General features: G+C 35.1%; 1 protein-coding gene across 4 annotated transcripts; it reads left to right on the top strand.

Annotated features, from left to right (window-relative positions):
- Window positions 1–810: 810 nt before the first annotated feature.
- LOC122297257 (peroxisome biogenesis factor 10) lies at window positions 811–15328 on the top strand. 4 transcript variants are annotated; one of them, XM_043107264.1, is made up of 12 exons: window positions 811–821; window positions 1646–1865; window positions 1952–1983; window positions 3157–3246; window positions 3640–3734; window positions 3853–4060; window positions 4409–4478; window positions 4575–4653; window positions 5443–5576; window positions 13790–13884; window positions 14563–14657; window positions 14769–15328. In XM_043107264.1, exons 2-12 carry the CDS (start codon window positions 1664–1666, stop codon window positions 14869–14871), a joined length of 1203 nt encoding a protein of 400 aa, XP_042963198.1. In that variant the 5' UTR covers window positions 811–821; window positions 1646–1663; the 3' UTR covers window positions 14872–15328. The 4 variants fall into 4 exon arrangements, with proteins under 4 accessions (XP_042963198.1, XP_042963196.1, XP_042963199.1 ...); XM_043107262.1 differs by having other exon boundaries at window positions 3154–3246; XM_043107263.1 differs by lacking the exon at window positions 811–821 and adding an exon at window positions 889–910 and having other exon boundaries at window positions 1647–1865; window positions 3154–3246.
- Window positions 15329–16093: the final 765 nt, after the last annotated feature.

The following is a 16093-nucleotide window of genomic DNA, read 5'->3' as shown; positions in this document are numbered from 1 at the left end:
ATATCTGAACGGTCCACTTGATGGTTGAATAGGCCCACATATATCTCCATGAATCATTTGTAAAAAAGATGGAGATTCAAAACCAACCTTTGAGATAGATGGTTTGATAATCAATTTACCTTGAGAACATGCAGAGCATGGATATTCATTGGGTAAGATAATTTTCTGATTCTTTAGGGGATGCCCATACGAATTATCAATTATTCGTCTCATCATTATTGATCCAGGATGTCCAAGGCAATCATGCCAAGTCATAAATATTTTGGGATCAATGCACTTCTGGTGCATTACAACATGTGATTCAATTGTTCTCATTTTTGTATAATACAATCCAGATGAGAGGGCAGACAGTTTTTCTAATACGAGCTTCTGGCTCGAAATTATTTTAGTAATGAGAAGATGCTCTTTATCGTCTTCGTTAATGGTTTCAATATGACAACCATTACGACGTATATCTTTAAAACTTAATAAATTTCTTCTGGATTGTGAAGAAAATAGAGCATCATTAATGCAAAATTTGGTGCCATTAGGCAACACAATATAAGCTCTTCCGGAGCCTTCAATTAGATTCGATGAACCAGAGATGGTATGAACATAGGCTTTACTCAATGTTAGATTTTGAAAATATTTTTTATCCTTAAGAATTGTGTGAGTTGTAGCACTGTCAGCCAGACATACATCTTTATTATTCATCTCGGAGATAGAAAGTTCATCAATAAGACTCATGATTTTGAAGTAGAGGACTATTAGCTTCAAGATCGTCAGAACTTTCGTGCTGATAACGTGTAATAAAACTATCGAAAGGAGAGAGAGAGAGAGAGAGAGAGAGAGAGAGAGAGAGAGAGAGAGAGAGAGAGAGAGAGAGAGAGAGAGAGAGAGAGAGAGAGAGAGAGAGAGAGAGAGAGAGAGATAGAACTCAGAGAAGTTATGAAACTTATGAATTTCTTAAAGAATTCAACGATATATATAGGCGTACAAAGGGAACTATGCCAGTTACTATGCAGTACTATGCTGACACTATGTACTGTGCGATGTCGGCCATTTACTATGCCAGTTACTATGCAATACTATGCTGGCACTATGCGCACTGTGCGATGTCGGCCATTTACTATGCCAGTTACTATGCAGTACTATGCTGGCACTATGTACACTGTGCGATGTCGGCCATTTACTATGCCAGTTACTATGCAGTACTATGCTGGCACTATATACTGTGCATTTGACGGCTAGCTCAAGGTGGTCATACAATTTTACAATGCGCACTGTGCGATGTCGGCCATTTACTATGCCAGTTACTATGCAGTACTATGCTGGCACTATGTACACTGTGCGATGTCGGCCATTTACTATGCCAGTTACTATGCAGTACTATGCTGGCACTATACACTGTGCATTTGACGGCTAGCTCAAGGTGGTCATACAATTTTACAATGTTATTTTACAACATTATTTAAGATTTAACTTAACTTTTATCTCAATTTATGTGAGAAAACTATTTCATGACAGGTCTTTAATTAAAAAAATAAATAAAAATTGGTGAATGCAACGATGTCGTCTCAATTGCTTTCGGCCTTTCGGGGCTTTATAGTTTATATAAAAATAAAAAAAAAGGGTGTGCTCGGTTAGATGGATAAAAGTTTCTGATAGAGAGAGAGAGAGAGAGATGGGATTGGGGAGGGAGGAGGCACCCGGTTCACGGGACCCGGGGTCCAGTGGGCAGTCGGGTCGGAGCAGCAGAGAAGGGTCCATACCACGAAGGTTCCCACTGGCGGCACAGCCGGAGATAATGAGAGCCGCGGAGAAGGACGACCAGTACGCCTCCTTCGTCTACGAGGCCTGTCGCGACGCTTTTCGCCACCTCTTTGGTCCTCTTCTCTTTATCTCTCTCTCCCTCTCTCACTCCCTCCCTCTTTCTCTCACTTTAACTTTACTGCATCTTTCTATGGTGTAGGTACAAGGGTTGCTGTAGCTTATCAGAGCGAGGTTAGCTCTTCAATTTTCGGTTTTCATTTCACGTGAATAAAAACAGAATTCAGGTTTGAAAAGTTCAGTATAGCTGATTAAAAATATAGTTGCTTTCTTCTGTCTGATAATTTATCAAAATGGCCAAAAACTTCTTTTTAATAATGCTTTTATTAGTTTTATATGTTTCTTTAGAACCCCTTTAAAGTTGGTCAGTAACTTAAAACTAGTCCCAGTATGGTATAATATAGTTATTAAAAGGATGTACAGAATGTTATAAAATGTTTTTTTTTTTTTTTTTCAGTTGTTTTGAATATGTTCATAATATTCTACAGATATATAAAATGTTTCTGTTTCATTTTATACCATTTGCCATAAAAATTTTAAAAAAAGAGTTGAGAAACCATCTTTGTGAATTTTTTTTTTTTCAAAATTTTTTATCTGCAGTATCATCGGTCATGTTTCTAAACTCATTCTTATGTTATTTTTTTCTTTATTTACTTATCAAAGTATTTTTCTTAATTGATTTTAAAATTCCAATAATATTTCTGAATCAGTTGGTAAAAAAACTAAAATGTCAATAAAGTTGATAAAACCAAAAAGACACGTGTTAAGGCACATGTTATGAAAACTAAAAGACTACTAATTTTAAATATAATTTTTTTTTTATAAGTCATTGTTCTTATGGGCGGGGGCCATAGTTTGTAATGGACTAAGTGTCCATGACCTTCTTCTTTCCATTGTAACCACTAGCTAGGCATTTTTCATGTATACTTCCTGTGTACCTGGGCTTTGCCTATTTCTATGAATATAATATCTTTGTTTACCTATAAAAAAGAATATAAAATTTTTAATTTAGTTATATGTATCATTTTTCATTTAATAAGTTTGGCTTAATGACATATGCTAATAATTGAATTAGAGAGTCAATGATGTGGTCTAGTAGGAGTATTTTCATGTACTAATAATGTAATGAGGCATTAGATGTGTGGCTTCATAGGAGTAAAGCTCCATGGTTCGAAGTTTTATAGTAATATAGATTATTTGAAATTTACTTCTTAGAAACACTTTGCCTTTTCATTTTCTCGAGATTAGTTTTGGGAGTGTACAGACTATGCAACTAAATAATATCTATTTTTGGCTATGGATTGTGAATGGCCCATTAGTAACGAGTTGTTCGGTTTTTATTAGCAGACAAAACTATTAGGGCAGATGCTGTATTTTATATTAACAACTGGTTCAGGCCAGCAAACACTGGGAGAGGAATACTGTGACATCACTCAGGTGTGTGAACATTAATTTCTTGATATTTTATCAGCTGTTGCTTTTTACGTGCTCTCAGAATCAGCTTTGAGTAAGCACTTTGTAGATATGAAATCAAATTTCCAAGGAAAAAAACATTTTTCTTTGGATGGCATGAACCTTTTGATATGATTAATAGGTCAATCGTCTAAATCTCTTAGATGGTCAACAAGGAATTCAATTAAGAGAAGATGTTTCATTTCCAATCTAAAGACCTAAATCATATGGAGCTCGTTAGTAAACTAAATTCACACCATCTGCAACAGTGGTCCTTTTTCCTGGTTGGATTCTTGTGTATTTTTTTGCACATATGTGGAGATTAGTATTTAATATCTCACCACTTCATTTAAAATTAGTTAGTAATTGTTTCAATAGGTTTCAGGACCTTATGGACTTCCTCCAACCCCAGCAAGACGTGCTCTCTTCATTTTATACCAGACAGCAGTTCCTTATATTGCAGAACGAATTAGGTTCAAGAGTGCCTACTCTTTGATTTTATAAATTTTACATTTATTTGTTTTTAACTGTTAAGCTATTACCCCTCATTGAAAAGTTGCTTATAGATACTTCTGAATTGCATATTCACAGTTCCAGAGCTGCTTCCCATGGAATTGTTCTTGCTGATTCACAGTCTGATGATGCCTACAATGACAATGCTCCAGGAAGTGGCCATGTTCAATCTTTGGTAGAGACGCATCTTTCATCCTCTACATCACGAGGGTCCATTTCTTTTGTGAGAAGGTTGAAAGAGAATCTCAATAGATTATGGTTGTTTGCAGTTCAAAGATGGCCTACGGTACAATTATCTTTAGACATGTTTCTCATTCAAGTCTTAATATATGCATTTTGGATAATCTCTTGGAATTAAGTCATCTTTCCATATGTATTTAGTTTGGGTTACTAATTTTGCTTTGAGCTTTTCATATGTCCTTAAACAGAACCCATGTCTGAAATGTATTTGACAGACTGTTGCCTTTAGTATGGGGGTCGAACGTGTATTCTTTTGTGGAATAATATCTGTCTTTCTCCTCTTTTATCCTCTATTTTTTAGTTATTAGTATTGCGACTTAACTGCCTTGTTCAATTGCTTCTTAGAACACCTGGTAAACTGTTTTCTTATTTAGTTCTATGCTACTGCATTCAGGTGCTCCCTATAGCTCGGGAATTTTTGCAATTGGTTCTTCGTGCTAACCTCATGTTCTTCTACTTTGAAGGTTATTTCTTCCTTCAGAGGTTTATATATTGCAGTAGAAGTTAACAGAAGGGTGGGACTGGGTTTTTTATGATTTTACTTTCAATATTCTCTGCAGGCCTCTATTATCATATATCAAAACGTGCAGCAGGCATTCGTTATGTGTTCATTGGAAAACCATCAAATCAAAGGCCAAGGTAATAGGGTTATATACTAGAATAGAATCATGATAACTCCCTAGCTTGTTGGTTTGCTTTATAGGTTTGTGTTTGTTACCCTTCCTTCTCTGACCCTCGTCCACTGCGAAGGGTAAGGTTTCTTTTTAAAATTCTTCCTACCAGCGTCATCTTATGTCATCATGCTGATCCTCTATCCAATGGATATGTATATTGCATATCTTATCAACCCCAATGCACTTTTATTGGCTGAATCAAGGACAGAACTTGAATATATGCAATGATCCAAGGAAAGTCCATGCCACATCTGAGTTAACACTCCAAAGGACTAGTCAATGTTACAATTGAAGCTTTTGGAGTTATCATAAACCACAAGAATTTATTTCTCCTAGGGAATGCTGTATCGAATTCAGCACCCTCTCATGCTAACTGTGGTGTATCGCAATATGTCTTGGTTTCTTAAATGCATCTTTATGTCTGGTAATTTTGATATCATGATGGCCATCACTTGTTAAGTTTTGTATTTGATTTCATCAGGAAATTCTCACTGACAGAAACATGTTACTCCCATTTAAAATCCTTTTCCTCTTTTCATTGGTGATCACTGTCATGGGCAATTTGGTGCCTGATTCGATTGGCTGGCTAATTCAGTGCTGTGCCTCATTTTTTCAAGAAAAATACTTTTGTATGTTCTTAACTGTTGTGAAGGAATAAAAACTGTTGCAAATATATTTATCACTCCATCTTGCCTTTAAGCTATGGGATTTAATTAGTCTAAACTATACACTTTTTGAATTGGCTTTAATGCAGATACCAATTACTAGGAGTATTTCTACTGATTCAGCTCTGTATCATTGCTGCTGAAGGATTGCGGCGTAGCAATTTATCATCTATTGCAAGTTCAGTGCACCAGACATCCTTTGGGACCCATCGAGGTTCAACAGGTTAGTGATTCCCTAATCTTGGAAGTCTTCATCTTCATATGTCAATATCTACACACTTTTGCCTTTGTGTCTCTTTTTCTTTTGAGTTTTTGTTGGGGGTGGGAGATGTCGAAGCTCACATGAAGTGTAACACCCTTTCCGCTTGGAATCTATCATGTATAATTTTCAAAGCATCTACTCTATTATCTATTGCACCATGTCATCATATTATCCTCATAAATACCATTTTATATTAGTTAGTTTATTTTATTTGTTAATTCAATCTTTAACTTGTGGATTTGGTACTCCATTTAATTCCTTACATAGTTATTGGTTGATTGTGTCAACACACTCATTTCATTCATACCCATTGATTTGCTTCTGTTGCATGCCATAGAAGTAAAATGATTTGACTTGAAATTCCATGAATAAAATTAAAACTTTTTATTTTTATTTTTATTACATTGATGGATGTCAAGTTTGTTCGAGGGACTTGAGCATGGATAAAAATTAAGGAACTATAGTGATTAAATTTAAACTTCAAAGACCAACCGAATGGAAATTTGTGCATAATTATCTATTACCTATATCATTTTCAAAGCAATGTTTTTTGTTCTATTTTGCGGCCTCAACATTTTTTAAACTTAATTTATTATAAATATACAAATAATTCTACATTTATAAAAAAAAAAAATACAAATAATTCTAATTTCTTACAAGTGTTTTTAATTCTCATTTAATTGTTACTTGAATGACCATTCGATACAAACAAAACCCTTTCTGTTTCTATTCCCAAAACACCCTTTAGTTTCTACCTTCCAAAATAATTGATCATAAATTCAAATGATTTTTAAGGATATGGAATTTTAAAGGTCAGAAATACTTTGCATTCTCTCATTTATAACATTCAATACTCAAAAATCCTTTCAGTTCCTATTCCCAAATGACCCTTCAGTTTCTAATTTTCTAAAATAACTAATCATTTTTTTTTTTTTTATTTTTTATGACGGGGAACCACCCTACGACAGATCCTTTAGGACTCACCCATGGAACTTAAACCCCCAAGGAGACTAGCACAACAACCCACCTCCATGGCCTCTCACTTAAATCGCAGTTTGATCCAAAGATGCTGGGGCATTCCTGCTTTGTAGAGTCCCAAAGATCAAAGAAGATATGCTTTGTAGAGTCCTAATTGCATGTTGCATTCCTGCTTCCAGCTTATTACTATTGCTCAAGGACAGAGCATCATAAGCTAAGCCAAACTGCTTGAAAGCACAAGAGCCATCTGATTTCACAAAGGATTCAACCACCTCTGTTGCTGACACCCTTGAGCGATAACCATGTAACCATAAGAAACTACTGTAGTAGGAATCAGTAAGCCCGTACTCGGGTAAAAATCTTCGACACTCATCTTTCATTTTTAGTTTTACCTTGAGATTCATGTACCAAAACTTTTCATTAGTTAACCTCTCATTAAGAAATTGATCTGTTAATGAAACACAGGCAACGAAAACAACTCATCTGTATTCTTCCTCAGAGAATTTGACACCCAGATGGATTTCCATGGAAAGTACCCGTATAATTATACTCCCTCTTCAGTTTACAAAACACATGAAGTGGGTTTTCCTTATTTTCTTCTGAAACCCTCCTCCGCTTCCTTGACCCACCACCATCATCCTCTTCCTCACTTTTACCATCATTCTCATCTTCACTGTTTGATTCCACATCGTTGATCTTTGAACCACCTGGATTGAAGGTTCCATACTGGTTTCCTAGTTTGTCTATTTTAGCTGTGACTATGGAAGATGGAGTTAGGTCAAAAGTAAACAATGATTCTGACAAAGGCGAAAGAGCCAGATTCGCCGCCATCAAGAAGCCTTATGAGGTTTCTCTACTGTGATCAGAGCTGGCGACCTAAGAGACCGAAGATAAAATCCACTAGTTCCTTTGAGACTCTGAGATTTCACCATCATGAATTGGGATCTTGTCTATAACTACTGATTTTTCTTTTCCTTCTGATGAACCTATAGCCTCTTTCTTCTCTTTAATTTCACAGAGTCCAAATCTTCACTCATGCTCATATCAAGACAGAGATACCCATCTTCAAATACCCTTGTTTTTCTCAGCGTAACATAATCTTCCTGTTTGGAAGTAGTTTTCATCTCATTTTGTCTCATCTTATCTCATCGTATCTTATTTCCTTCCTAAACATCACTCAAATACAAACACTTTCAAATTAATCTGATGTGAATCCCAATCGACTAGCTTTGAGATCCAACAACAAAATTGGAAAACCAACCCAAGAAAGCCAAATCAAATTAATGGATGGAGAATCTAGACCCGTTGAGGAATTCGTTTAAAAAACCTAGATTAGATTCATATCTAGACCTGTTGAAGAACCTGTCTCAAGAATTCGGATTATAAAGGAGGAACACTACAAAGGTTGTGATTTACCTTTGATAAGTTCAAACGTTCAATTAAGAATAAGAGGAGATAAACTCAACTCATAATGAATAAAATTCATCAGTGTTCATAAACTTTCATATATTGTCTGACCCCCTCAAATGAGGCTACAAGTGGTTTAAATAAACAATTTCCAAAAACCCTAAGTGAATGGTGCCGCTGGTACTGTAGTGTAAACAGTGCCACACTACAGTAACTTCTAAAACCCTAATTCAAATAAAATAATAACTTTCCAAATAAGTAAGTCATTGGCCAAATTATAAGGCATTCCCAAAAACTCTAATTCATAAGAAATAAGACGTGTGGGCTGGACATCTCCCAAGCCCAATTATTCTAAATTAATTTCTATGACTAATAAAATAAGCTCTTTTAATGAAATAAACAAGTCTAAGGTCTTCAATAACAATAGGCCCAAGTCATTTTTTCTATAGGATCTATAAGGCTTGGTCCACCTTGGGGCCCATCAATCTCTAAGGCTCGGTCTATTTTAGGGCCCATCATTCCCCATTTCTTCAAAAGGATTCGTCCTCGAATATCCACATGGATCAAAGGGAAAAATATTAGAAACATTGAAAGTAGCAGAAATATGGTACTTACTTAGAAGATCCACTTGATATGAATTATCATTAATTTTCTCAATAATGTGGAAAAGTCTATCCAAGCTATTCCTGTCATCAACAAGCAAAAAATCAATGCTAAAGGAGTAAGTGGATTAAAACCATATACAATTTCAAGATGAGAATAACAAATGGTAGTATGCATGGCCCTATTACATGTAAACTCTAACAAGGGCAAACGATACTCCCGCAAACGTTCATGCTACAAGTCAATGAAAGACAAATGATACACCCATAAACGTTCATGAATCACATCTAAAGGCTTTCTTACACCAAAATGACAACTCCGATTATATGCAACCTCAATGAATGACAAATAATATGGGACAAACGTTCATACAACACGTCAATGAATGGCAAATGATACTGCCACAAACGTTCATGCAACACATCAATGAATGGCAAATGATACATCTAAAAGTGCTTATGTAACACATCTAAAATCTTTGACACACCCAAGTTACCCAACAAACTACCTCTATGTCTATCACACACAAGCAACTTACACATAAAACTAGTATGCACACAGTCTTTTCTCTCTAAACAAGTACCAATTTAGTTTATAGAACTTACCAAACGATGCTTTCTCACATGTTCCATACACACTAGCAAAGTCATCATCATTAGCATGCAATTTTTTTTCATATTCAAATCTCAAAAATTTTGCATGTAAATTAAAAATAAGGACATACTTTCTTGCTAATGTATGAACCACAAAATTTTCCTCACAATGTGTGTGTGATTACATGAGGAAAAGTTTCAAGACAGTCCTCCCACTTAGCATGCATTCTAGTCAACAACTTACTTTGTTCCTTCAAGTGTGTCAATGACTCATGTTCTTTAAAGAAAGGTCGGGTAGGGATTGTCGTACCTGGCACAAAATCAATGTAATGCTTTATATCTCTAATAGGTGGCAATCCACTAAACACACTGCTAGGAATCATGACCTCATGTCCATGCAACAAAGAAACAACAACACTGGGCAACGAGTCGTTAAATTCGTTAGTATAAAAGCTTGTCTTAGCATGAAAACTCACTTTTGTTTTTCCTTTTCTCTCTACAATCTTTCTTTTTCCTCTCTTGGCTCCACTCTTTTTTCTTGACTTTCAGCCACCTCTCTATTTTTTTTTCACTCTCTTTCTCTTGATGTTTCAGTCTCACCATCATTTCTTTTCTCTCTCATTTTTCTCTCTTTCATTTTCTATCTCACTATTTCTTTCTTTCTCATTTTTCAAAACTGTACATGTACCTGATCCCATCATGGATTACTCTCCTATCACACTGTCACAGCCTCCCCAACAAAATATGGCCAGCATGCATAGGCACTACATCACAAAGTACCTCATTTTTGTACCTCCTAATTGAAAAAGAAACTAACACTTGCTTATTAACCCTAACCTTCCCACAATCATTCAACCACTGTAACTTGTATGGTCCAGGGTGTTTCAAGGTAGGTAAATTCAATTTCTCAATTAAAGTAGTGCTAGCCACATTAGTACAACTTCCTCCATCAATAATCATACTACATATCTTATTGTTGATGTGGTATCTAGTATGAAAAATATTCTCTCTGCTGCTCTGTATCATCCATCTTATTTTGTGTATTGAGAGCACGCTTGACAAGAAGAGACTCACCATACTCTTTATTCTTATACTCATGTTTAAGACTAGGCTCACGTCTCTCATCTCTCTCACTTTGCAGATTTCTAATCAATGTACCTCGTTGATCCTTCTCATCTCACTTCCCCCAACGTCAAATTCAACTGCTCAAACTTTTGTTGCATGGACTGCAACATAAAGAATGAGTTATCTACCATCCCTTTTGGTGATGAATCACTTTTAAGAGATATCGTATGCACTGCATAAAAAGAATGTTAGTGAAAAAAAAGACCTCACGCTCTCTCTCTTGTTTAAACTTAAATAATGGCACTTTACTCGTGTTTCACTCTTAATTGACTTTTTCCCCGTTAATGATCTCACACTCTCTTGCATTTTATCTCGAGTTTTTCCACTCAAGTTCTTTAAGAACTAATTGAACTAAGTCAAGACAATACAACCTTTTTTTATCCCAACTAGTAATTAGGTTCAAGACATAAGAACAAGAGAAAACACGGAAAGAATAAAATGACGAGATTCAAGGAAATGATACAAGGAAAAGAGTAATCACAAGACAAGATACCAACTATAATGATATGTATTAAGCCCCTTTGATCATGTTCAATCAAATTTTTTTTTTCAATTTTTTTTTCGAATTTTTCTTTTCCTTTTTTTTCCCCTATTCTTTTCTTTTTCTCTTCCTTTTTTTTTTTTTTTTTTTTTTTTTTCCCACTAATTCAATCACAAACAATTGATTCAATTGTGAAAATCAAATAATTGATTCAATTGTGAAAATCAAACAATTGAAAACACATGAAGTTGATAGGAATAAAAGAGAATCAATAAACCGGCACTCGAAGCAATTGACAAATTTAGAGATGCAAGAAACCCTAGAAATTTCAAACCCTAGACGGTTCAAATTTTGATAGCCCTTAAACAAGGAATTTAGCCACCTATGATGATGAACACGAAACCCAAATGATAAGAGTAATTTGGCAGCCCTAGGAAAAATAAATTTCTGCTTTTTTTGTTGTTGTTGTTGTAACCCTAGAACAATGAAGCCGTAGAATTAAATTTAAAGATGCAAGAATTAAAAGATAGAATCAGACCTGATTGGAAACTGAACTCTGAATACCAAATGATGTGAATCCCAATCGACTAGCTTTGAGACCCAACAACAATATTGGAAAACCAACCCAAGAAAGCCAAGTCAAATCAATGGATGGAGAATCAAGACACGTTGAGGAACTCGTTTCAAGAATCTAGATTATATTAAAATCTAGACCCGTTGAAAAACCTGTCTCAAGAACCTGGATTACAAAAGAGGAACGCCACAAATGTTGTGATTTACCTTTGATAAGTTCAAACATTAAAAAAAAAAGGAGATAAACTTTTTCTCAAAAAAAGTTTTAAAAAGTTCAAACATTTAAAATCGACAATGATTTTTCTAAAAAAAAAAGTTCAAACATTCAATTAAGAACAAAAGGAGATAAACTCAACTTACAATGAATAAAAAATTCATCAGTCTTCATAAACTTTCATATATTGTCTGACCCCCTCAAATGAGGCTACAAGTGGTTTAAATAAACAATCCCCCTAGGTGAATGGTGCCGCTGGTACTGTAGCGTAAACAGTGCCGCACTACAGTAACTTCTAAAACCCTAATTCAAATAAATAATAACTTTCCAAATAAGCTTTTAGCCAAAATACAAGGTCTTACCAAAAACCCTAATTCATAAGAAATAATACATGTGTGGGCTGGACATATCCCAAGTCCAATTATTCTAAATTAATTCCTATGACTAATAAAATAAGTCATTTTAATGAAATAAACAAGTCCAAGACCTTCAATAACAATAGGCCCAAGTCATGTCTTCCATAGGATCTCTAAGGCTGGGTCCACCTTGGGGCCCATCAATCTCTAAGGTTCGGTCCATTTTGGGGCCCATCATAATTATTACAACTTTTTCAAATTAATCCTTACGACTTTCCCAAACTTTCAAACAAAACATTCAATTTTTTCAAATCTCAAAACAAAAATAATATTAAAAAATAGTTTTCTTACAATATTTTAAATTTATAATATTTTTTATTCAACTTTTTCTCTCTCCTTTTCCAAGACCCAATAAATACTTCACTCAAACTTTCTCACTACAATTCACAAATCATCTTACTACTATTCACAAAATTCTCATCTCATCTCATTTCCCAAGCAATCCCTAATTCTCCTTACATCAATTTTTGTTGCTCCAATGGGATATATATGTCTTCCATAGGCGTATTCAATGTTCAGCTTCATGTATTAAATGGTGTAGGAAGGTTTGACTAAGATCAATTTTCACCATCTAAAGACTTTACTGTGATAACAACCCTTTCTCCAGGATCTCTATGTATTTCATCATCGATTGCACAATGATAATTCTGAAAACAGAGTTGAAGTTCTGCATTACTCAATTCAGCCATATCAGGATCAATTATCTGATACCAACCCCAAATGCTTGATAAAAAGTACACTAAGATTTGCTCACTTCGAGGGGAGCACCTCCAGCAAAGAAGAAGAAGATAGAGAAGAATTCAGAAAAGATCTAGTATATTTTTGATAGCCCCTTCTGAGCAGGGAACTGCTCCTTACATTGTGATGCCCTTACTGGGCCTAGCTAGATGACAAGAAAATTAAATGCAACGGATTCAAGTGTTGTGGGCCGAGGCCCAATATCTGTTACAGCCCAAAGTAAATAAAAGCAACTAATAATATAACAGGAAAATAAACGCTGGCCCATGGCCATCTCTTCCATAGCTCAATTTCTTCTTTGGGCTGTGACAGTTTATTTTGAAAAGGGGTTCTAAGAATCCTAATGGCTAGGAGTTCTAGGGTTGTTGATGCTATTCTTTGGATCCATTTAAGAGTCACAAATGGGGCTGGTTTCCAATAATTACGAATTAACAGCCAAAAATCAAATGGGTTTGGCTAGAAAATACTTGGCCTAAAAAAATTTGGGTCTGGAAGTTACAAAGGCATATTTTGAAGTTATCAAAAATAAAACTCTAATTTCGTAACTATATGTACTTGGGTGTGACATGAAGTCATATATATTCTAAAGTAATGCTAGCTTTGTTTCCTTGCTACTCATGAGGGTCTTTGGGGGAAAAAAGAAGCCTAGTAGCCTATTTTCCTATGATTATACACACTAGCTGTATTTCTTGTTTCACTTTCCATCAACATGTGTACTGAATTTTCTCCTTGAAAGTGCATGCATGTGTACCTATCAATGTATGTATGCTATCAGAGCTTACCTGCACAGTTATCCACATAAATTTGACCACTAGAGTTTGAAATAGAAAATAGCAACTTTTCAAATTTAGAGTGATCCTGTTGGAGCTCCTGAAAATAGCTAATGCAAAAATTAGTTTTTAATATTGCTGTTCTTGACGAAGATGAATTAACTGCCATCTTTCTTCATTTGTGACTTTTGGCATGTCTATTACCATTTTGGCAAATTGTTTTGCCTCGCCCATTTACAGGAGTATAATTTAATCTCTCCCATCTTGGGTTTGTAGTGCAAGGTTTGCCTGTTTTAAATGAGGAAGGCAACTTGATATCTGCAGATAATAACAAAGGAAGTTGGGTATCGGATTCTTCTTCAACGTCTGAGGTATATATTTGCAGCCTCCTACTTAAGCCATTTTTTGATGTGGAGGGGCAAGGGGGGTTATTTCTCTGTTATTGGGAGATACAAAAATCCAGTGTCATTAAGAAATCTGGGCCGTCTTGTCTGACTTCAATCGCAGAAATATAATAGAAGGGCATCAAAGAGCAAATAGCCAAATATCGAAGTACAGTACAATAATTTGTTCGGGTTAATTCACGGGTGGATTGGTCAAAAGCTCATCAATCTAATGCAGATTAAACAAATAAATGATTTTAGAAATTGAGTACAATGCCCTTGAGGAAACTTCTGATCTGATAGATCATACTCTTTAAAGAATAGCCTCACGGAAAGAGCTTAAACATTTTGTCAATTGTCATATAACTCAAAACGCACAAAGCCATAAAGAATAGGTCCTTATGGGGAATTTATTTGACTCCTTGTATATCATTTAGGCTTTATTTGCCAAGATTAGAAGAAACTCAAGGCATAAAACTCTGGAAATATTAGTGAGCAGATCAATGAAAAAAGAATATTTTGTCGAGCGGTGACATCAACATATCATACATCTAAATGGATTCAGTTAAGGGGCTTCATTGGATTTTTCTGTTGTATTGTGATATCTTCTAAGTGGCTTATAGATGACTAACTCATGTTTGCCAATCATTCTTTCAACTTTGGCAGTCCCAAGCAATGACTGGCGGGACTAGCAAATGCACACTCTGCCTGAGTAATCGCCAATACCCAACGGCCACGGCTTGTGGTCACGTATTCTGCTGGTATTTTCTCTTTAAATAATTTATGCAGTCTGCTGCTGTGCCCCCTCCCCACCATTCTTCTCTCTCTTTCTCTCTCTCTCTGCACTTTCTAAACATGCTCTATCTGTGTAGGAACTGCATCATGGAATGGTGCAATGAGAAGCCTGAATGCCCTCTTTGTCGGACCCCCATAACTCATTCAAGCCTAGTTTGCTTATATCATTCGGACTTCTAGGATTTGATTATATTGGATTGCAGTCTGTTTGATATATATGCAGAGAAAGAAAAGGAACGAATTGCAATTAAACAAGTCAATGCACGGCTTTCTCAAATGTCTCAAATGCCTGAAATCTGCGTTGTTGAGACTGGGTTGGAAGGCCAAGCGGCTCTAGATCAAGGTCTCTAGACTTCACTGCTTGATAAGAGTTTGCTTCACTAGCTCAGATAAATTAAGATGGTGATGGACAGAGCTCTCCACAATGGGTGTCGAAATGCACGTAGAGGTTGAATTCTTTTCATTAGATGTAAAATTTCGGGGCGGAAAAGCCCACATTTTGTGTGTTTTTTTTTTTTTAATAAATGAAAATAAAACATGACTAAAATCTCAACAAAGTGTAGTTTGTTAAGAAAGACGCGACTTATTTTTTCATACAAATTATATTCTTAATGAAAAATAGCATTTTAGCTCGCTAGGATTTTTCTCAAGTCTAGCCATTGGATTGTTTGCTTGTTCTTCAAGAACAACTCTTCGCTGTTTTCATCAAAGCTATAATCATCTGTGAGAAAAATATAAATCTTGCACAATAAAATTTATACATTGAGAAGGTTTAATATGATCTATCAATTATAATTAAATTTTCGTGTAAGATGCGGTCAAATTTATTACTTCTCCAAATTAAAGTGTAAATATTGTTTTGTTTTTCCAACTCCGAAGAAAGAAAGGGCAAAAGCAAGGTAGGGAACGCATATTCTTGATCTTCTGCTATAAGCAATTTGTTTGGAGTTAAAGCAGTGCGATATGGGAGTAGTACTGCAACAGATTTGCAACAGCTTGAATGGGCTGAAACCGGTCTTGTTAATGCGTTGTACAAACTGGCCTCGAATCATCATGATCATGGAATTTTAATGAACTTCTCCTTTCAGGAAGGGCATTTCATGTATTTCGACAATCTTCCTCCATATCACATATCACTATTTAATTTAATTTTTTTTTTCATTTTTCTTATAACTAGTGTATAGATAATAAGTAAAACAATACAATTAATTTAACAATAATAAAATAAAATAAAAATAATATTAAAATATATAAAATATTTAGTGTGAGATGATGAGTAAAATTTTTATTTTTTTTGATACTTTCTAGTAGAATTAAAAACCCCTCCAGAAGTTTTATTTTACTAGAAAAGTACATATAAAAAAAAAACTCACAGTAGAAACTGAGTACTTGAGGGTTTCTA

Source organism: Carya illinoinensis, chromosome 15 (genome assembly GCF_018687715.1).
Source record: "Carya illinoinensis cultivar Pawnee chromosome 15, C.illinoinensisPawnee_v1, whole genome shotgun sequence".
NCBI lineage: Eukaryota > Viridiplantae > Streptophyta > Magnoliopsida > Fagales > Juglandaceae > Carya > Carya illinoinensis.
The sequence above is the reverse complement of the archived record's forward strand: the minus strand, read 5'-3'. Positions and strand labels throughout refer to the sequence as shown.

What these genes read in the sequence shown, in the direction of transcription:
- LOC122297257 (XM_043107262.1), top strand. Translation starts at nt 1,664, where the DNA reads ATGGGATTGGGGAGGGAGGAGGCACCCGGTTCACGGGACCCGGGGTCC. An exon ending in CAGTTCAAAGATGGCCTACG is followed by an intron (nt 4,061 to 4,408) that starts GTACAATTATCT and finishes TACTGCATTCAG; the next exon opens with GTGCTCCCTATAGCTCGGGA. An exon ending in TGTGGTCACGTATTCTGCTG is followed by an intron (nt 14,658 to 14,768) that starts GTATTTTCTCTT and finishes CTATCTGTGTAG; the next exon opens with GAACTGCATCATGGAATGGT.